The 21,562-nt window shown below is 47.1% G+C and overlaps 1 protein-coding gene across 2 annotated transcripts in view; it reads right to left on the reverse strand.

Moving 5' to 3' along the window:
- Window positions 1–5,193: 5,193 nt before the first annotated feature.
- Window positions 5,194–21,562, reverse strand: part of SMYD1 (SET and MYND domain containing 1) — a 39,048-nt gene continuing 22,679 nt past the window's right edge. Inside the window, exons 4-10 of one of the 2 annotated variants that reach the window (XM_032880609.1) lie at window positions 21,382–21,512; window positions 19,285–19,323; window positions 17,231–17,420; window positions 10,451–10,543; window positions 8,171–8,334; window positions 6,965–7,133; window positions 5,194–5,659 (exon numbers count right to left, since the gene is read on the reverse strand). In XM_032880609.1, coding sequence (XP_032736500.1) covers window positions 5,501–5,659; window positions 6,965–7,133; window positions 8,171–8,334; window positions 10,451–10,543; window positions 17,231–17,420; window positions 19,285–19,323; window positions 21,382–21,512 — 945 coding nt within the window. In that variant the 3' untranslated portion in view covers window positions 5,194–5,500. The remainder of the gene's footprint in view (window positions 5,660–6,964; window positions 7,134–8,170; window positions 8,335–10,450; window positions 10,544–17,230; window positions 17,421–19,284; window positions 19,324–21,381; window positions 21,513–21,562) is intronic. The other variant, XM_032880610.1, reaches the window with a different exon arrangement.

A 21,562-nucleotide genomic window follows, 5' to 3' on the forward strand; every position in this document is an offset into this window, starting at 1 on the left:
TCGTTTTACAAATCAAACTAGTAAAAAGTGAAAGGATTGATAACAGGGAGTGTTTGTAAGGATGTGAGGAATGACTCTCCCATCAGTGGTACAGGTGAAAATTGTTACAGCCTGTGTGGCGTGCCATTTAACAATATCCACTAATATTTTCAATGTGAATTCTCTAACACCTAGCAATACCATTGTTGTATGTCATCTCCCTAGAGAAATGTTTAAACACATACAAAAAAAAAAAAAAAGCATATAAAGAATACAATAGCCAAAAACTGGAAAAAAAATGCTCAGGAGTAAGAAAAGGTTAGATAAATCGTGGTATAGTCATACTTGGAAATAACACATGGTGGAGTAAATGTACAAGGTAGGTCTCTAAGTGTTGTCATAGAACTCTCTCTCAGACAAAGCTTAAAAAAAAAGCTCAGTGAGCACCTACAACCCCTGTCTTGGTGAATGAGGAAGAGAAAGCAGGCAAATTGCACGTGGCTGCAATGTGATGCAAGGGAGGGAAGACTCATTAAGGTAAAGACCTTAAGGTGGGGAGATTATCCCAGCTCATCCCAGGGGGCCCAAGGTATCCTGGTAAGTGAAAGAGGAAGGCAGGAAGATCAGAGGAGGAGTGATAAGGCTGCTGACTGGGCCCATAGACCAAGGAGTGTGGGCATTCTAGAAGAAGTTTCTAGAAGCTGGAACAGGCAAGAAACAGATTCTTCCCCCAGAATCTCCAGAAGGAACCCAGATCTGCTGACACCTCCATTTGGCCATGTGAGACCCATTTTGAACCTCTGACCTCCAGAACTGTCAGATGATAAATCTGTGTTATTTTAAGCCACTGAGGTTGTAGTGATTTGTTACAGCAACAACAGGCCACGGGCGCCTAAGGACATCTGGGAAACCATAGCCCTGTGCCTGGACCAGACTGTTCTCAGACCAAGCTGAGCTGGGGGTGCTGACAAGGAGAATGAGTTCATGCCAGATTACTGACCACACGTGGCAGCCCCCGGTTGTGCTGTGTGTGGGGCTTCTCTGAGACTGATGACGTACTCCCGGGGGCCTTATGCAAACGGACTGGGTGATTTGTATGTAATGCAGGACCAGGAGTGGGCGAGGGAGCTTCCAGAAATGCTGTTCATCCTCATGCCCTGGATGTTACCACCTGTTACCATGTGCACACCTCGGGCCGGGAGCTCGCACCTCTGACTGCCCTCCCGTATGTCGCCATTCTCTCTGCTGCGCGCCCCAACTCTCCTTATTCCCTCCTGCACCCTTACAGAAGAAAACCCTGAGCAACTGGCCCAAGCTGTGGCTGTATCTGGCCCTAAATACAGGTGTCTGTTGACACACTGGTGGTGCCGTGAGCGGAGGCTTAGTCAGAAGGGGAGGAATCAGAGGTCCTAGACTGGTTAGTCATGGTCTGGGGCACAAGCTTCAGAATGCAGATTTCACCCCAGGGTTAGGAAAGATTTCTTTAATGGTGTTTTTAACTATTCGTTCTGTTACTTTCATGTAGCAAACTCCATTTTTATAGATGGACAACACCCCAAAATTCATGTGTTCTTCTAAAGTTAAGCCGATTGCCCCAGTATAAATATTCCTACCATGGCCAACATCGAGCTATCAACGTGATGGTGCTGAATGCAGAGTCTGGAAGAGAAGGGCACAGTCAGCTCTCCAGAGCTGGCGGCCCACTGCTGCTCCTGTCTGCCCTCCACCCTCACCTTCTCTGCAGGGGGAGGGATCCTCGACAGAAGCATGGCTGGAGTGCCCCTGGAGCACTTAGGATGGGCCAGGCATTGTTCAAAGGGCTTTCACAACAGCAAGTCCGTGTGGTAGGTAGAACTGAGGAAACAGGCCTGGGTGAAATCACCAGTCCTATGTCATCCAGCTGACATTAGGAGAGCTGACATAGGAACGTCACTGGTCTCAGTGTCCATAATCTTAACAGTACCCTCTTCTCTAAAACTGCATTGTCTATTACAGCAGCCAGTAGCCACATTGTCTATTTAAACTGAAATTAAATATAATTTAAAATTCAGTTCCTCACTCACACTAGATACATTTCAAGAGCTTAGTCACATGTTGCGAGTGGGTACTATATTTGATGACACAGACACAATATATTTTCATCATCACAGAAAGTTCTATTAGACAGTGCTGTTCTAAATAGACTGTCACAAAGAAAGAAGCCGTACACATTTGCTTGGAAATACAGATGATTTAATGGCCTTTGTTGACTGCTACAACATAAAAACTCAAAATATGCAGTTTTATGTCTCTTCTGCTCTGAGATAAGCAAGTTCATTCACTTATTCATTCACTCAACACACATTAACTGAGCACCTACTATATTCCAGGACCCAGGCTAGGTTCTGGAGATAAAAAAAAATTAAAGGGACACGGCTTCTGTTCACAATCTGATGGAGGAGGCAGATAAGTAAAAAGGCAACTGTGATGCCATGAGGAGAGTGTTCTGGTGGGGGGTTTGAAGGTGATATCAGAGACTCAGACAGGCAGCTAGCAGAAGCTAAGGCCTTGGCGAAAGGCTTCACTGAAGGGGTGATTTTCTAACTGGATGTTGAAAGATGAACTGGAGTTGGCAGGTTACAGATATTTTAGATAAAATGTTTCAAAACTCAAAGAGAGGCCCAGGAGAACATGAGTCACTCAGGGACCCATGAGTGAGCAGGTCAGATTGGTGTCTAGGATGCAATGGAAGTGAGAGACTAGAACAGAAGTCAGGTGTTCCTGGCGGGGTGTTGAGGGACAGATGTGGGAGAGGGGACAAGGGAAAGAGAAAGAGTTTCAGTTTGGATGTGCCAAGTGTGATGTGCCTGGAGAACATTCGAGAGAGCATGTGGGGCTGAAGCTCACAAGCAAGGCCTGGGAATAGAGAGTTAAGAACATCAGCCTCAAGGTAGTGATTCAACAAAGGGCCTACCCGGGATCATGCAGGGAGTGTGTGCAGAGTGAGATAAGGACAAACCAAGAGTGACCAGAAAGAACAAACCCAACCCCAGGAAATGCCAATGTATCGGTGGCCTGTAGAGAAACGGGGTTAGGGAAGAAGATGGAGAAACCACGGATATCAGAGGTTCATCACAAGGAAATGATACTCAGAAATCAAGGGTTGGGAGTGTCACCTGATGCAAGGAAGCCAAATATGGACGAGAAGCTACGCCACCAGAGGTGACCTTGTATGAGCCATATTCGTGGAGTTCAGGAAGCCAGCCTGCAGTGGGTTCAGGAAGAAATGGAAAGTGAAGAAAGGCAGATGATAACTATGAGAGACAAGTCCTTTAAAAATCAATACTTAGCTGCGAAGATTATGATCCAAGAATCCTCAGCATGTTTGTTGATGAAGAAGGCAGGGGATGGAGGAACATCAAGGTGGAGAGGGTGGAGAGGGAATTACAGGTGAAACAAGGCCGAGGACATCAGAGGAGTCCAGGGCACAGGTGGAGCGTTAGTTTTGTGGGAGGAGAGGGGCTCCTGACATGAGAAAGAGGGAAAGAAGGTCAAGCACAGACAAGACGTGCATGAATGTGGGAAGAGAACTGAGGGCGTCCCATCTTCTGACCTCTGTTTCTCTACGAAGCAAGAGATGAGCTTCTGCTCAAAGCACAAGACTGGACAACAGAGGTGAAGGCCTGAAATAGCTACTGGGCAAAAGGGAGAGAGCCAATGAGGGGCACATGAAACACTTCCGGGCTGCACCCAAAGGCCAGCTGAGGTTGGCAAGGAGTGTGGAGAAGTGCCTGTGTTCAGAGAGGTACACAGAGGATGGTGACAAAGAAGGGAAGAGGCTTGGAGGGCAGTTTTACAGGAAGTCAGGAGAGTGATCATTTGAATGTGCTCTGGGTTTCTGGGAGAATGCTGTAGCCATCTCTAGGCCTATTAGAATGAAGGCTTGGAAGACTGTCAGTCTTCCTGTGAAAGCTTCTAGAGAAGGGGATAACCTTGAAGAACAGTTGAATGCCAGGCATGAGTATTCTGTAAAGAGGTAGCACACTCACAGAGCTTTGGACCAGTTTTTGGCATATTTGCAGAGCCACTGGAGAGGTTAAGAGGGAGGCAGCGGGTGGTTCTGAGGATGAAGTGGGGGATGGAGGAACTAACATTTGAGGCAGAGGTGACAAATATGGGGCCTGGTGGGATCACTTCAAGATGGTAGCTGGAGCTCTGGGGTCATGGTTTGGAAGACTTGGTGACACCCCCTAATGGAGAGCTTTGCTCCAGGATTCCCCTAAAACATTGGTGAGAATTCTAGAACTCCAGAAGATAACAGGACAACTAGATTGACTGATTCCAAGACCCTCACTCTTGGGTGGAAACCACAGCAACCTCCCAGGACATGATGGCAAGTGGGTCACATTACCAAGGAGATCCTAACCTAGGCGTGCAGAGTCTGGATTAGACATTCTTCTAATCCAGAAGAGAGGTGAGAGAGCAGAGATCCCAGGGCATGGGCAGTGAAAGAAATTAAGCAAAGGAAATCATAATTATTCCTTACCAAGAACAGGAATTTACTGAGGGCCTATGATGATGTCTAAGCCGGTAAAGACCATCCAGGCACATGTCAGCAAATAAAACTCCCCAAAACCAATTCTGCTGAACCCAAGACCATCGCACAAGTTTCTCCCTCAGGTTCATCCTGCTATGACTTCAATCCTAGTTGGCCAATGGCCAGGAAAATCTCAGATATTGTCCAAGTGGCACCCACATCACAGGGAATCAAAGCTTGGCAGTGAAGGTGAGGGAAGGAGACATTTTCTGGGTATTTTAGAAATAGTTTCTGAATAATACTTGCAATCCAGGCCTTAAACTGAGGCCTCCAATGGCTAGGGCAAAGCCACACATCTTTCTGCATATTCACCTCATTCTCATGTTTACTAAGAGGTTTTGGTTCTCTGAGTAGAACCTAAATGGTCCAAACATGGCCCCTTCTTCTTAGTTCCATGCTAACCTGAGGAAGCCGGACGTCACCCATCTTCGTCGGATAAGACCTGAGTATTCCAGACCCTGAATGAGACCAGCAGCCCCAGAGATAATGCAGATCCGTGAGCAGCCTCCTGAGGCTCCAGGCACCTGCCACCCTCGCCTCAAATGTCATCTCCTCCATAATGCCCCTCCCAATGCCTACACACCCCGCCACATACCATACAAATGCCCTCCACTGTGCCCCCCATACAGTTTACCACTGCATTTATTACACTTTGCTTTAGCTGTTTACATTTTGCCTCCCCAGCGACACTTGAAGCTTCTTTATCCCTAGGGCTTTCCACCCAATAAATATTGGTAGGATAAGCTGGGCTAGGCGGGCCTGGGATAGGGTTCAGCTGAACTGAACTAAGTTTAATGAACCAAAATGACCTGAGGAACACAGAACAGTACATTCCCACAGCAACAAGAGTGAACATACTCATCAAGGGTCTTCCCAGAAACCCACTCCCTCCAGAATGTCTCCCCAGTTCCCCAGGCACGGAGCCCGCCCCCACCAGACAGGGCTTCATTGCTTCTTATGGAACAGAGCCGGGGTTGGCTCACTGCTGGGCTCGGCCATGACCTGCATGGGCTGGTTGTTCAGCGCAGCCTCGCGCATCTTGTGGTACATGAACTCATTCTGGCGGAACATGCGCAGCTCCATCTCCGTCTGCACCCGCATGGCCTGTGGGACACAGATACACCATCATCAGTGACAACAGGCTATAGGGACATACTGGCTTCCGACCTACCTTGGTCGTTTTGTAAAGGGCAGACAACAGAGTAAATGACTCCCAGTCACTGAGATTCAGCTGCACGCACTCAGAGGACACACTCACACACACTCAAACATACTCGCATACAGACACATACAGTCATACACACTGACACAGACACACACACACACACACACACACACACACTCACTCATCCTCTGGGGGCTTAATGTCCTGGGAGTGGGCTTGGTTTGTTAGGGAGAGGGAGTCAGATGCCTGAGAGAGTCGCTCGAGGGAATGTTCTTGGCAAAGAAGGCTTGTTTGCAGGAACGGTCCAGAGGGGACCTAGATTTGAACCCTGGCTCCTGCACACAGGTCCCCACTAACGTTCTGGGACCTTAGGTAACTGACAATCCCTTGAGGGTTCAGTTTCCTCATACATAAAGTAGGTGAGATTCCTTCATACTTCACAATGGACCAGGAAGAGTATAGTATGTGACACACAGAAAAGCCCCAGGCTCCCACATTTCTATTCAAGCACTATTTCTCAGGCATCACTGAGGGGTTGAGGATACAGCAGTCAAGCTTAGTATACTAGGCATAAAGTTAGTCTTCTCAGACATTTTATGACACCAAAATCTATCCTCTTTCCCTGTACTATACTGCCTGAGGACAGTCCTTTGAACTCCGTCACCCTCAAACAAACCAGCCCTTCAAAGCACAAAGGAAAACAGCAATTATTACGAGCATGCCACTTGCTAGGCACTGTTCTGAGTGCTTTTCACACATTAACGCACGGAACCCTTATCACAACCCTACCCTTTTGTCCATTTTACTGCTGAGGAGACTGAGGCGCACACATTCCATGTCTGTGCTCACACAGCAGGAAAGGGGTGAAGCTGGAGTTTAATCCCAGCAGTCTGACTCCAGAGTCTGCGCTCCCCAGCTCCATGCTACACAGCACGTCTTGCAACGTACGTGGGTGCACGCACACTGCTGGGTGGGCTTTCTCCAGCCACGCTTGGAGCAGCTCGGGCTTCGAACCTCAACTTTGCCATCCACTCGCCATGGGACTATGGCCAGGCTAGGCCCTTCCGGGGGCCTCAGTTTGCTCAGGTGTAAAACAAGGCGAGTGGTCTAAAGCATTTCTGAATTTCCTTCTGCTCCAGTGGGCAATCTATGGACTTTCCAAAAAGCAGAGTCCAGAACCCAGCTCCCATCTGTAGAGAGAGCTCGGACCAGAAAAGGAGGCCCAGCCCCGACATGCTACTTGCCTCTAGGTCCTTGGTGATTGGGTGGGAGGGTCCGTGGGTCACCAGGAGAATGGCGTAGGCTTTGCAGATCATCCCGTGCCCCACCTCGATGTTACCAGCATGCCAGTTGGTCAGCCCTGCCCGCATCACAGCCATCCCCAGTTGGGCATTATTGGGGTGGTAGAGCTTCCTGTGGGGACACAGCAAATAATTGTCACAGATAATCCCAACCTTCTTTACATCTGCACAGCATCTGACAACTTACCAAGTACCCTCATTGACTTGGTCCATCCGCTCTCCCACCAGCGCCGTGAGGCATCTGCCTCCCATGGAGCAGGGACTGAGCCACAGAGAAGGGGAGAAGCTACCAAACACCCCGTACGGTGAGGCTGTGGGAGCTGAGACTCTGCCCTGGGCCACGAAGCCAAGTCCTCATGGGCAAAAGAGTCAGGACTCCGCACGGGAAAACAGGAAGAGGGGAGCTCTCAGGGACACCCCAGCCCTCCTCCTGGAAAGCAGAAGTTCAGAGGAATAAAAAGAACTTGAATGTCCTTCTTGGGACAGAACTGTATTCTCACCTCCTTGGCACCCTCCTAATAGTTTTCTTTTAGCATATTGCACCATTTTCCTGGCTTTTGTTTATGAATAACATTCTCGCAAAAAAAGGGAACCTGCTTGTGCCAACTTACTCATTTGGCCAAAGATACAAAGTCACATGCCAATGTGGACATGGAAGGCAAGAGAAGACACTGGCAGAGGGATGGCAGGGGCTCTGCATTTTATAGTTTGAAAGCAGGCTTGGCTAACACCTCTTCTATTCATTCATTCACTCATTCATTCATTCATTCATTTATTAATAAAAGAAAGGTTGCCTATGCTGACTGCTGGAGAGACAAACCTTTCTGAGCACTTAAATTAAGTGGGACTTAGCCTTAAGAAAACCAAAAGCAGAAGCCACTGCCCAAGTGATAGATGAGCTGGAGGATGTGGGAAAGACCAGAGATGACAGATAGGTTTCATCGCAGGTACCAGCCCTGAAGATCTGGTTATTACTACTCAAAGTACTGCGGTAAAAATGCTCAGTCGTAAAGATAGAGAGAACCAGAATCGATTACTGATGCCTGGGTGTTACAGGAATGGGAAGTAGCAACGTGTGTGCTGTCTATTTGCCAACCCTGAAACAGACACATTCCAGGGTACTTTCTGAGACCCAGCACTGCTACCTACATATAGCCATCCACCATCCTCCTGGCGTAGAAGGAGGCCTCCTCGAAGGCCTGGAGGTAGGAGAGGACCTCGGAAACAGTGCTCAGCATCCGCAGCGTGTAGAGATTGGTGTCGGCAAACACTGGCTCCTGCTTCTGCAGGCACTCCCGGCATAATTTCACAACCTGGAGGAGACACAGGCCCCGTCCATTACCACTGCCCTCACGCAGGGGAGCGTCACCATAACCCTGGACACCCCTTCTTTTAAGGCTCAGGACATTGCTGACAGGGGTGGAAAAGCCCAAGTTTGTGATCTGAATAACAAAACGGTCCTATTTTGCTACGAGTGGGGATGAAGAGGGTAACAGCCGGAGATGTGGCTGACATGGCAACAAGCAAAGAGAGGTGTTCTCATGATCAGTAGAGAGCAGAGAGTTATGAAAGGGAGAGACTGGTAGACTGTTTGATTCTCACAACAGTACAATGACACAGATACTACAAATATTCCCATTTTGCCAGATAAGGAAACTGAAGCACAGAGAGGGTAAGTACTTGGCCAAAGTCACACAGGTAGTAAAACATGGAGCAAAAATTCAAACTAAGCAGTTATGCTTTATCTTAACAACCATTCCTGTGATTCTCCACCCTGGTTGGGCTCTGGAATTACCTGGAGACCTTTTTAAAAACGGCATGGTGTGTGGGCCCTACCTCAGACCAAGTGAAACCAAATATCTGGGGCTGTGTGGAGACCGGGTGGGGGGTGGTCCCTGGCATCCGTAGTTTGTACAAGCCCCTGGGTGGTCCTTATGTGCAGTGAGGTTGGACAATCATTCTCCGAGGAAAGTGTGCAAGATGAGCTGGCAGAGAGGCTCCCAGGAGGCCAGGAGACCCAACAGGAGGGTGTCGCATTGGTTCTGGTGAGGAATAAGAAGGGCCTGACACCAGTCAGCTTGGAGTCAAGCTTTCCTGCCTGACTCATGTGTCTACACAGGCTTAGGTTGACCCTACAAAGTCAAATGGTCTCTGGATTTTAGTTGCTCATTGTTCTCTTCTTGCCTTGCCACTGTCATGGGAGAAATGTCACATAATTCTTCCATTTCAAATGAGCAGAAGCTAAATTTGCTCTGAGATTCTCCCAGTCCCATGAGGCAACTGGGTCGGGGTGTGACAAAATGTGGGCCCACATCCATTCATCTCAAAGACAATCCTCTTCAACCCATGGGACCAGTGTCCAGCCCTCCACCTGGCCCTGCTAAGTTTGTACGGAAGAGAAAAAAATCAGAGGAGGGAGCCAGAGCAGTCCTTCTGGTTGCTCCAGCCCCTATATCAGGCCTCCGACGCAGGGTTTCCATATTGTACAATAACACACATCGACGTAACCATCTCCCCACCTGACAGAACTCCCGGAAAGGAAGGAGCAGGTCTGTGTTGGTCACCCCACTAAGGGCTCAAAAATGTGCAATGAATGAGTAAATGAGGAGGATGAAGATAAAGGACAAGCAGACAGAAGTGAACACAAATTGTTCTCTCACATTGCCATGCCTTAGTGGTTTCCAAGCCCGGCTACATGCCTGAGATGTTTAAAAAGCTTGGAAACGAAATGCTGGTTCGCAGTCTGTTGCAGACTGGATGAATCAGAGGGGGTGGGACACAGGACTGTGCATTTCCAGCAGGCTGCCCCGGTGACTTTGATGAAATGCTCTGCAGGTCAGTATTTACTTGGGAGGGGGGTTGGGGGGTGGTTGTCTCAACTTTGGGTGCCTGTTGAGATCGCTTGAGAGCTTTAAAAATCCTGATGTCTGGGCTCCATCCCAAGAGATTTTGATAAAATTGTCCTGGGTCAGTGTCTGAGCATCAGGACTTGTCCATGATTCTAGTGCACAGACAGTTAATAACTTCTGCTTCTTTGAGAGCCAGGGCTGAATACTCAGTAGAGACTGAAAACTGTAGCCAGGACATGCATTCAATTATGAAAAAGCAAGCAATCCACTGCCATCTCCATTCCTCCACCTCTGATGCCAACCTGAACTATCACAGATCCCCCAGGGACATTTGTCAGGCTGCCTGTGCTCTCCCCAGACCCAGTTTCAGTAGGCTGAACAGTCCCTGACAACATACCTCTAAGAGGCTGTGAAGACAAGAAGAGTCACAGTCCGAACCAAGGGACATCCTCCAGAAAAACAACCTGCTTGGTAGTCTCCCCATCTCCACCCACTCCATCTCCCCCCGCCCACTGCCCCGCTTACCAAAGAACCTTTTAGCTCTCTTCCCCATCCCATCCCTAAAAAAACGAATTCTTACCTCATGGTACAGACCCTCAGAGCGAGCCTTGTCAATTTTTTCCAGGGTATCCTTGGAGAATTGTATCATCTCCTTTACCACCTCCTGAGATGGCTGGGAAAGAGAGGGATGATGAGTTAGACCCCCCCTTCACAAAGCAACCCATTGCATCTCTGCAGAGTCGCCATCTTTGACATTCCGTGTCGTGCAAAATGGAGGCCTTCCTCATTCTGAATGCTTCACTTCCATACAGGAAGCTCCAGATCCCTACAGCCTTTGTAGCTCCCTCATCAAGCTTCTGACTCAGGGGCACTTTCCACTGACCAAGCCCCAGAGCCTTGCTGGCAGCCAGTCGTTCCCCACCTTGCACTCACGCCTGGGTTTTTGGACCCCAGGGCCAAATCGGACCTTGAACTCTGTGGTATTTTCTCTGGCATTTTGGATTTTTAGCTATCACCTGAATATTTACCATTGTTCCTCATTACTTCAAGTCAACCACATATGCCCATGCATTTTAGTCTTTGCTCAACTCTGATTTACATACTGACCAGCACAGAGCTGAGGACTGAAGCTTAAGGCTTGACCAAAAAAAATTCTACTCCAGTTTGCCACTGGAATTCATTAAAAAGGGTATTTTTGGCTGTGTGCATTTAGATCCTTCTGAAGTATCTTAGCATCCAGTTCCTAGTTGTTTGTCTTGACCAGGTTGTATCATAAGAGAGTTTGTCAGCTGTCTCTATGAAATCTGGATTCATTAGGCTTATAGCATTTACCTGAATGGTCTAGTGATTTTTTTTTTTTTTTTAAGATTTACTCATTTATTTGAGGTGGGAAGGGGCAGAGGGAGAGGGCAAATGAGTCTTAAGCGACTCTGTGCTGAACAAGGAGCCTGATGCAGGGCTCCGTATCATGACCCTGAGATCCTGACATGAACCGAAACCAAGAGTCAGATGCTTAATCAACTGTACCACCCAGGTGCCCTTCTAGTGATCTTACTTTTTTAAAAGATTATTTATGTATTTATTTTTTTATTTATTTATGTCTCAGAGAGAGAGAGAGTGAGGGTGAGCGCACAAGCAGGGCAAGAGGCAGAGGGAGAAGCAGGCTTTCCACTGGGCAAGGAGCCTGATGTGGGACTCAGTCCCAGGACCCTGGGATCATGACCTGAGCCGAAGGCAGACACTTAACTGACTGAGCCTCCCAGGTACCCCCCTAATGATCTTATTTTTAAAGAATGAGGTTTTGCTTTTCAGGGAAAGAGGTATCTCAATTAAAAAGCCCATGAAGGCATCACAATTTTGAAGAAAGAAGTGCCAAAGTTCTCAATTTCCAAAGAAAAAGTTTACTTGCTGTGCTTGTCCATATGAGAAACTCCTTTCTGGAATTAACTTTTTCTTTTTCTTTTTTCCTTTTTTTTTTTTTTTTTTTTTTTTTTTTTTTTTTTTTTTGCTTAGGCATATCTGATAAAACTTTTTTCCAAAATGAAAATACTTCATTATTTATTTGGGCCCCACAAAACTGATAGATGGAAACTGTAAAAAATCAAAACATATGAAAAAAGTAGGGAATAAAAATAGAAATTCCTACAATCCACTCCACGATGAACACACCATTTCAAGGAACATTTTCCAATGCATACATATAGGCATAATATTTAAAATATTTAACAACTGGCCAGGAAAGGCACTGACCAATCAGAACAGACACTGACCATAAACAGGAAGCATGTCGATTACGGCCTTATCAGCACCTACTGGCTGAACTGCATTCCGTAGGTGTACACAGGCGTGTGTGTATATGCCAACAGCACAAATAGTTCTTCCAACTGGAAGTGTACCAGATTTCTGTCTATAGTCTGTTCTTTCACTCAGTAGGTATGGATATTTTCCCATACCAATATAAAAACACATTACCACTTTGATTAACTGTAGAGTTTTCCACTGTATAAAGCCAAAATAATTTACTTAACCAGTTCTCCAGTTTTCCAAATTTCTCACTATAAGGAATTGAGTTCAGAGGCTTCATTTAGATTTTCTGCCTACATTGTTTTGTGAGGTCACCTTCACCACGCTATCAAAAAGTAACAGGAGGATGGGCATTCGTTCCCTTAAAAACACACTCCCTTAAGAGATGGAGATCAGGATTTTCCCTCAGCTTCCCAGGTGTCCTGAGCCAGTGAGGCAGTGTCCACCTTATAGTACGAGAGGCCCTGGCCAGGACGGCTTGCTTCTGGGTCAGGATCTCCTAAAGGAATGGACTTTCTACTTAGGCCTCTATTCACCTCACCTACTCTGGCTTCTCTGAAATTCTTATCCCTTCAATTTTGACTATCCTCTTTTCCCTCTGTACCTGGCCTCCTTGGAATCCTGCATATCTACCTGCCCTTGTCACACGGCCTGACTCCACCACTGAGGTAGCCACCGCTGCTGTTACTTCTGCTCACAGGCCTCACTCCTGATCTCACCTTTGTCTCGATCTTTAATATGGCCAAGATTTCTGGCTTCTGGCTATCTTCTAGTCCCAGAGTGCTACTTAGTCTTCTGTGGGCTTGGACCTTGTCTTGGTTATAGACAAGTCATTTTAGGGCATATTCACTTTCCTAAACTCATTTCAATCAAGCACATAAGTAAAAGGGGGTCCACATCTCACCTGGTTGTAGAGCTCTGTAACTGGTAGTCTAGAGGTGTACCACTAGTCTGCCAAACCTAGATTTTTTGTAACATCCATAGCTTGTTGCCCTAACAGTGGCTCATAGAATCAATCTAGTTTACGACCACCGGTCTCTAAGTTCCATCATCTTTAAAACTCAAAATTCTTAGTGAATCTTCTGCAGTAATCGGTAGCTTGCAGGGTAGAGTTGGAGAATACCAAGTGGTCAGATGTTAATAAAAAGTCTTGTTCGATTTGACGTTGAAAGGAAGAGTGTTACTTCAAGCTCTGGAAGTGAATCAAATTTTTTCAAGGAGGCAACTGCCAAGATTCTCAAAACAACCTGGTTAGAAGCTTGTTAATTACATGTGCAACCTGTGATAAAGCTATTCTGAGAAAGGAAATGGGGCTGTTCCACTTGGCTCCACTTTTCAGAGTAAAGGCAAGAGGAAAGCATGATCCACAGCTAGGATTTAAGGAACCCTACAGAGAGAGATTCCCCTCCCTAGAAACACAAAATAGACAACCAGGAGGGAAAGAGTAAGGAACTGGAGCAGGGGGAAATGACAGTGGAGGAGGAGCCAGAGGAAGACAAGAGGAGGAAGGGGAGGAGTCAGCAGAGGGGGAGGAGTCACTGAAGGGAGAAGGGCTAGAAGAAAAAAGAGGGACGCTGGCTCCCCAACCTTGAAAAACTAGTACCTTCCTATTGTGAAAACCAGGGGTGAGTGCTGGGGAGAGAGAAAAGAAAAACCCAAGCAACCTAAACAGGGAGGCTCCAAAGCTACAGTTCAGGGGAATGTTCTACATTGTGGTGTTATTTTCTCATTTTTAAAAATATTTGGTTTTTATTTTTATCCAGGTTACCACATACATTTAACTTTGGAAGGGAGAAAAGAGTCTGGTTTCTTAACAAAAAATTAAGTAATGGTGGGAGCAAGTTATGAAACAAATACCCAGGGCCACACATCAGGAAGGAAGACTGGCTGGATTACAGATAAAACACATTATCCCACAGGTTCTAGAATGTCAGGACGAGGGTGGACACAGGAGCTTATTCTTTCCTGTAGCTCCTATGGTACTGTTCCTTGCTCTGCATACACGTGCCAGTATACATTTCCCAGAATATAGAATGTTTGATTTGTGAAAAACAAAAATCCCGTATTGGGGTGCCTGGGTGGCTCCATCGGTTAAGCCTCTCCCTTCAGCTCAGGTCATGATCCTGGAGTTCTGGGATGGAGCCCCTGCATCAGGCTCCCTGCTCAGCAGGGAGTCTGCTTCTCTCTCTCCCTCTGCCCCCACACCCCCTGCTCGTGCACGGGCTCTGCCACTCTGGTTCTCTCTCTGTCTCAAATAAATAAATAAAATCTTTTAAAAAACACACACACACACATAATAATTCATGGGTCCCAACTCCTTTGTATCCTGTCCGGGAAGGGTGACTCTCAATTTGTCCATACCAAGCATCACTGATGTATTGTTTACAGCCTTCTCCTCCTCCTACCATCTGTATCAAGCCTGACTATGCTTACACAGGCATATGTGTGCATGGATCTGTGTGTGTGTGTGTGTGTGTGAGAGAGAGAGAGTGCGTGTCCCTTTTATTTTTTATAAATGGTAGTATTTTTATAAATGATAGTTTATAAACAGTGTAATGGATTGAATTCCATCCTCCCAAATTCATATGTTCAAGTCCTAACCCCCAGTACCTCAGAATGCACCTTACTGGAAATAGGTCACTGCAGACTTAATTAGTTAAGATGAGGTCTTAATGGAGTAGCGGGGTCCTTAATCCAATATGACTGGTGTCCTTATAAAAAGAATATCAGGTGAAGACAGAGAAACACACACTGTGAAGAGACGCAGAGAGAAGACAGCCATCTGAGAGCCAAGGAGAGAAGCTGGAGCAGAGCCTCCCCTCACGGTCCCCAGAGGGAACCAACCTGGCCTACATGCTGATTTCAGACTGCCAGGCTCCAGAACTGGGAAAGAGTACATCTCTGTTGTCATCCGCCCACTTCTGGGTACTGTGTTATGGCAGCCCTAGCGAACCAATGCAGTGGCAGTGTTTGGCCCTTAATTCTTTTCCCTTAAAGAGCTTACATTCTTTTCTCTTAAAGAGCTCATTCCAGGGGCACTTGGGTGGCTCAGTGGGTTAAGCCTCTGCTTCAGCTCAGGTCATGGTCCCAGGGTCCTGGGATCAAGCCCCACATTGGGCTCTCTGCTCAGCGGGGAGCTTGCTTCCTCCTCTCTCTCTGCCTGCCTCTCTGCCTACTTGTGATCTCTGTCTGTCAAATAAATAAATAAAATCTTTTTTTTAAAAAGAGCTCATTCCATATTTGTCCACAAAAATTTACCTCATTGGTTTGAGTGACTGCAAGGTAATTTAATTTAAATTTTCCCAATTGGTGATTATTTAGGTTTTATTCAGTTGTTCTCAACAATGCTGCAACATATCTCTTTATACACATACCTTTGTGCACATGTGTAAGTAACTCTGCTGGGTAAATTCTTGGAAGTAGAACTGTTTGGACAAAGAGTAACAAATATTACATCCTAAGAATAAAAATAACTTAGTGGCAGGGCACTTGAGTGGCTCAGTGGGTTAAGCGTCTGCCTTTGGCTCAGGTCATGATCCCAAGGTCCTGGGATGGAGTCCCATGTCCGGCTCCCTGCTCAGTGCAGAGTCTGCCTCTCCCTCTGCCTCTCTTCCCCACTCGTACTCTCTCCCTACCCCACCAAATAAATAAATAAAATCTTAAAAAAAAAAAAGTTAGTGGCAAAAAAAAAAAAAAAAGTCTAGAATGGCCAGAGGATGAATGAGAGAAATGAATCAAGTGGGGAAATAGTGTTATCTGAACATTAGCACTGATAGCATTGAGTAACGAATTAATTGAGAGTGGCACCACTGTCTGTACCTAGAAGTCAGTTTTGCTCATAGTCTTTGCTCTAATCAGAGGCAAACTTCTGCTCACACATACAATGCAGAAGTTAAGCTCACCAAGAAGCACATTTGTGTATTTGTATCTTAAGTGTACTGGCGGCCTATGGGCTATAGAGAGGGGCTCAGAAAGCCTCCCCACAGGAGTCCAGCTCCTGGTTAAAAACCTATGTGTAATTTTTCAGACCTGACCACAATTACAAAGGCTCTACCTGGCATGCCTGTGGGGGAAAGTGCCCTCCGAACAGTCTCTGAAGGGAGTCCAGCCCTCTGCTGCTCATGTTCCTTGCACAATTTCATTCCCAGCCAGGGGCCTTCATTCCTAGGCCTTACAGGGGAGGAGGAAGGAAATTTGAAGACTCTCTCTCTCACTCCAACCTAGTACCCAGCACTTTTCCACTCCTAGCCCTTCCCCCACACCCTCTCCCTCTCCCTCCCCACCTCAGAATCTATAAAAGTGATGGAACCCTTTGTTCTGAGTGCCCCAGCAGTGAGAAGATCCCCCACATCTGTGCCCTGACCTCCACCTGTGCTCCCTTCCATGGGGGAATACAGAACAGGAGGTGGCCAGTTTCAGCCTTTTGTTGATACCATTGCTGGGCTCTCTCCCAGCTTAGCTGAGCTCCTGACATCCCCTTCCATGATCCTTCAGCTGCTCAGTGGTCTCACCATCAACGAGACAACAGGCTACTCAGGAGTTAAGCACGTTAGCCGGCCTCCACATTGCCCCATGTCCACATTATCCATTCCCAGGGGACTAGGAATACCTTTGTGATAACCAGGCAACTAGTCTCTTTGCCCATCTGGTCTCAATATATGAAATTCCCAGCATTACTTAACCAGCAAAAGGGTAAAGAGAGGAACTAAAATTTACTCAGTGCCAACCCTATATTGCCACTCCCTTTACATATATTATTTTGTTCGATCCTCTTAACAACCCCGTCTACTGGGTGTTATCATTCCTGTTTTATAGATGAGAAAACCGAGCAACTTCCCAGTGTAAACTCCTGGCTGGCAAGGGGTGGCCCCAGGACACTAGCTGGGACCTGTTATCAGTGCTCCGAAGGTCCACCTCCCATTAACACCTTTCCGACAGTTACAGGCTGGTTCTCCACGAACTAGCCACCAGGGGGCGCTGGTCAGCAGTGAACGCCAGCCTCGTGGGCTCGTGGAGAAGAGGGTCGCAAACACCCCAGTGGCAGGGCCACATGTACCTTTGGGTCATCTTTCACCCCCAGAAACAGGTCATCCTTCAGCTTTTTTTGGCAGTGCTCACAGGTGCAGTCAAAGTAGTACTGCTTCTTCAGCTGCTTCTTGCGCTCTTCGCTGACGTTAAGGAAGTCGATATAGGACACTGTCAGCTCCTCTCCTTCCGAGATCTTGCCCAGGGCCCGGAGCTCAATCCTGGAGAGGGTAAAGGAAAGAGGAAGTCAGATCCAGAGCCATCAGAAGGGGCTTTCTGCTCTTCAAGGTCTCTAGGAGTTGAGTCTCAAAGACAACTTACACTAGCACTCCAAGAAAACTCCCATTTTCCCCACAAAAGGGGAAAATGTGACCTAACTGACAGTTTTCTGGATAATTCTGCTCTATTCATCAACAATCGAATCTGTTCCATTTATTTAATTGATTGGAAATCCAATTAAATCGATTCTGGGTAGAGATCACAAAACCATACCTTGCTTCCATGCTGCAATTATCCCTGTACATTTTGCTACTGATTGCTTGCAACAAAGGGGGTCAACCTCTCCATTTCACAAGGGAGGGCGCTGTCTCCCAGAGGGGAGGCAGAGGGGAAGGAACTTCCCCCGAGGTCCCACAGCACCTTGGCAACAGTCAAGATCAGAAATCAAGTGCCAGTCATGCTTCACCTCATCACACTGCTCTCCCTGGACCGTCCTCCATCTGCTTCCTGGGTCTGCCATGCACAGGAAAGGAGATGCATCAAAGCCCTTCATTTTAGGGCTCTGCCGATAGTCTAAAGAGTTCCACGTGAGCAACTCCTGGGCCAGTGTTGAGTGTGGATCTCTGGCATCTGGTCCTGGTGGCATAAGTCAGCAGTTCTGCCCCCCAAAACCCCTTCTCCAGGCACGGCTCCATCGTGATGTTCAACAGTGATCCAGTGCCGGGTGACTTAGGATTTCTAGCAGCTCTGTGTCCCATCATGGCTCAGCCAATTCTTGCAAGGTCTCACAGTATCTCAAATTATTTCAATCATGTTAAGGGAATTTCCAAAGCCAAATTAATTTAATGTCACTTAAATATGAAAATATGGGTGCCCCATTTACCTTACTTGGAAAGGGGATCAGGGGATAAACAGTGAGCACCACTCCATTCTCCCTCTTCCATCTCTAATGCCCAGCAATTCTAGAGGTCAACTAATTGAGCTACATGTGGACAATTTATTTAAGCATTTCTTGGAGAGATTAGAAATGCAGGCCACAGCTACAGAGACTTAGAACCAGGAAGGTCCCTAGAGACGTCTCATCCTGACCTTGGCTCTATAGATGTGGAAGTAAAGGCCCAGGGAATGATGGAAATCATCTAAAGTCAGGTGTGACGCAGGCCAACACAGACTCCAATGCACCAACCACTTCTACCCCTGCCTTCCCAGAGCCCAAACTCCCACGCAGAGTTTGGTTCTTAATCCAAAGAACATTTCAAGTCCTTTTAAACCAAACCTGAGAAAAAGACCCATCTGGGGTTATTTATTTGTCATTAAGAAAAGTCAGAGCAAAATCTAACCTACAACACTAATTCACAATTGGCCAGAAGCAGTAAACAGAATAGTGTGAATAAATATTTATCAAAATTATCACAGTTACAGGGACTATTTTCAGAAGCCAGTATGGGTGGGAAGTTGGGGGTTATAAACAAACACACTTCTTTAGTAGGTCAATAAAATCAGCAGTCCTCCTTTTATGATAAGCAGGACTTTGAGGGACAGTGTGGGCTTTGCTAAGGTGATGTGGACTAGAAGGGACCATCATGCTTTGGGGCTGGGGGAGTGAGAGAAGTCAGGCGTGAAAGACGGGGAAGAAAAGAAGCAAAGGAAAGCAAAGGCACAGCAGGGAGTGGGTGGGTGAGGAACAAGATGATTCATATGTATGCATTTAAAATACAGCATTCAGCAAGGATAAGGATTTGGGGACGCAGGAGAACATTACAGCCGAGAAGCAGCCGCGGAGTCTCGGGAAGGGTGGGCCCAGCAAACCAGGCAAGTGAGGGAGATGGGTCAGAGGAGAAGGGATGCTTGCAAAGACTGACCCACCTCATCTGGGTGTGAAACATGGATTTCACTGCCTCATGACTGAAAGACAAAACAGACACCCGAATGGGAATCATTACCATTGGCTAGTTCAGCACAGCTAGCAAGGGGGCACAGCAACCCAGCTAGTGCGATCAAAGTTTTGGCCATGACAACCAGCTTTACATCCCAGCCCCTTCCAGCAGGGCTCCCTTGACCAGACGCAGCCTGGTATAGCAGAAAGCACACTGGCTCTGGAATGAAAAGTTCTGGATTCAAAGGTCCTCGTCGTTCCTAGGCTCAGTATGCTCCACTGTAACCTGGAAATGCAGTTCCATGAGATAGTACATTTCAAAGTAGGTGCCCAAAACTGTAATGGGATGCTATTGTTATCCCACTCACAAGCACCTTGGCCGAGTAAGTGTTGCCTCTTTGATGTCTATCTTGGGGGACTGTGTGAACTGTGTATGGAGACTGGTTAGGTCACACAGGTCATGTATAAAGTTTGTTGGGGTTAGAATTGGGTTCTTTCCACTATGGCAGGCAGCTGGGTGGTGACTGTAGTCACCTTCTCTTGCACAACAGCCAAGAAGCCAGGTACAATGTGGCTGCTCAAAGTTAGTGGATGCAAAGAAGCCGGAATAGACACCAGGAATGATCTGAAGAAAGGGCTCCCGGGTTCCTGTGGCTGTCACATGTCACAAGGGGAGCCCCGGGTCACCATGACTTGGGGCAGTGACATCCTGAAAGGCCAGCCCTGTATGTGGCTGGATTTGATCCAACCAGGCTAACCTGGGACAACAGCTCCTCTGAGGAGGATTCCATGAGGTCCACGCCAGTGACCCCAAGAGGCTTAGGAAGCAAACTGCAAGTGCCATGGGAAAATTACCATTTGGGTCCCAAATAAATTTCTCTGTCTTGAGTGACTTTCTCACTTGCTCGAGAGCCTGGTGTCATGCAGGCCCTTGTTTCCAGAAATAGGAAGGAATAGGGGAATCAGAGGCCCTGCTAGACTGGGGTGTAGGCTTGATTCCTGACTGAAAACCAGAAAGCACTGTCTCTGGTTTCCAGGAAGTTTTGGAAAAGGAAATCTGCTCACTGTTGATGGCTCAGAGTTGACTTGCATCTGTCATAAAAGCTTATCTCATCTCTAAGAGCAAAATGAGTAATACTGCTTAGGTCTTGTTCCCCCAAATCCCCCCCAGCCCTGAGCCATGGACAACAAGAGTCTCTTCCTGTTTGCTGACTTCTCCACTTGTGCTCACCCCCAAGACATATTCTTTGTCTTTCTGTCCCTTGATCTGTGCCTTTGGAGTGTGGGGCGAGGGGTGTGGGCTTCTAAAGGGCTTCATTGCTCAGGGTCCTTTGCTCTCTGGCCTCTGGTTGGATTTTGGCCAATGGGAGGAGATCAGAAAGTGGGAGGAGAGAGAGGTTGGGGTATTTAGTCACCCAGCTCCCTCTCTGCCTTTCTGCCTTGCAATGGTTCCAGCAGCAGCTGCTTTCTCTACCAGTACAGCTAAGCTATTGGGTTGTGGGTAGAGAAAGGAACTTCTCCCATGGCTACAGCTCTCACCAGTTGCAGGAACAATATGGTACACCTGACCCCTAGGTCTAGAGGCAGTAATGGTTTCATACTATTGCTAGACTCTGGACATCTCACCATTCCTTGTTAGTTTCTTAAACTTTACCCTTACTTCTATAGATTGTCCTGTTACTAAATTCTCTTTGGGTAAACTCTGAGCGTGCCTTCTGATTTCTGTTGGGACCTTGACTAATATATGCTCTGCCTCAGCCCCTTCTCAGCTGATGCTGTTCTACAGTGACCTCTAGATAGATAATCCCAGGCTTCAAGCTTTAAAGCAGTAGTCAGAGGTTTACCTAACACATCTAGGCAGCCTCAAGAAACACGCAAAGACCCAGAAATTACCCATGTGGAATTCTTTACTATCCTCCTCATTACCTTTCTCTTATCCACTATGATTCTAGAATGAAATTTCTATTTGCTGCCCAGTTGAAATCCATACTAGTGCAGGTCCCATGGTTTGGTTTAGGTCAAGTGGAGAAAACACTGTGAGGTCTCCCCATCCCCATCACACCATCCCCAGTTAAAGACATACTCACTTGCCATTGTTAAATATGACGGTGCAGTTGGGCCAGCAGTCGTGGTTCACCAGGCCCAGGTTGGGGAAGATACCCACGCCCACCGCCTGCAGGCCCCTCTGGTCACTGAGCGTGAAGCCATTGCAGCTAATCTACCCAGAGGAAAAGATGAAAGAGTCAGTTAACATACATAGATCAGGGA

This window comes from Lontra canadensis, unplaced genomic scaffold, assembly GCF_010015895.1.
Source record: "Lontra canadensis isolate GAN:19392208 unplaced genomic scaffold, GSC_riverotter_1.0 scaffold71, whole genome shotgun sequence".
NCBI classification, from domain to species: domain Eukaryota; kingdom Metazoa; phylum Chordata; class Mammalia; order Carnivora; family Mustelidae; genus Lontra; species Lontra canadensis.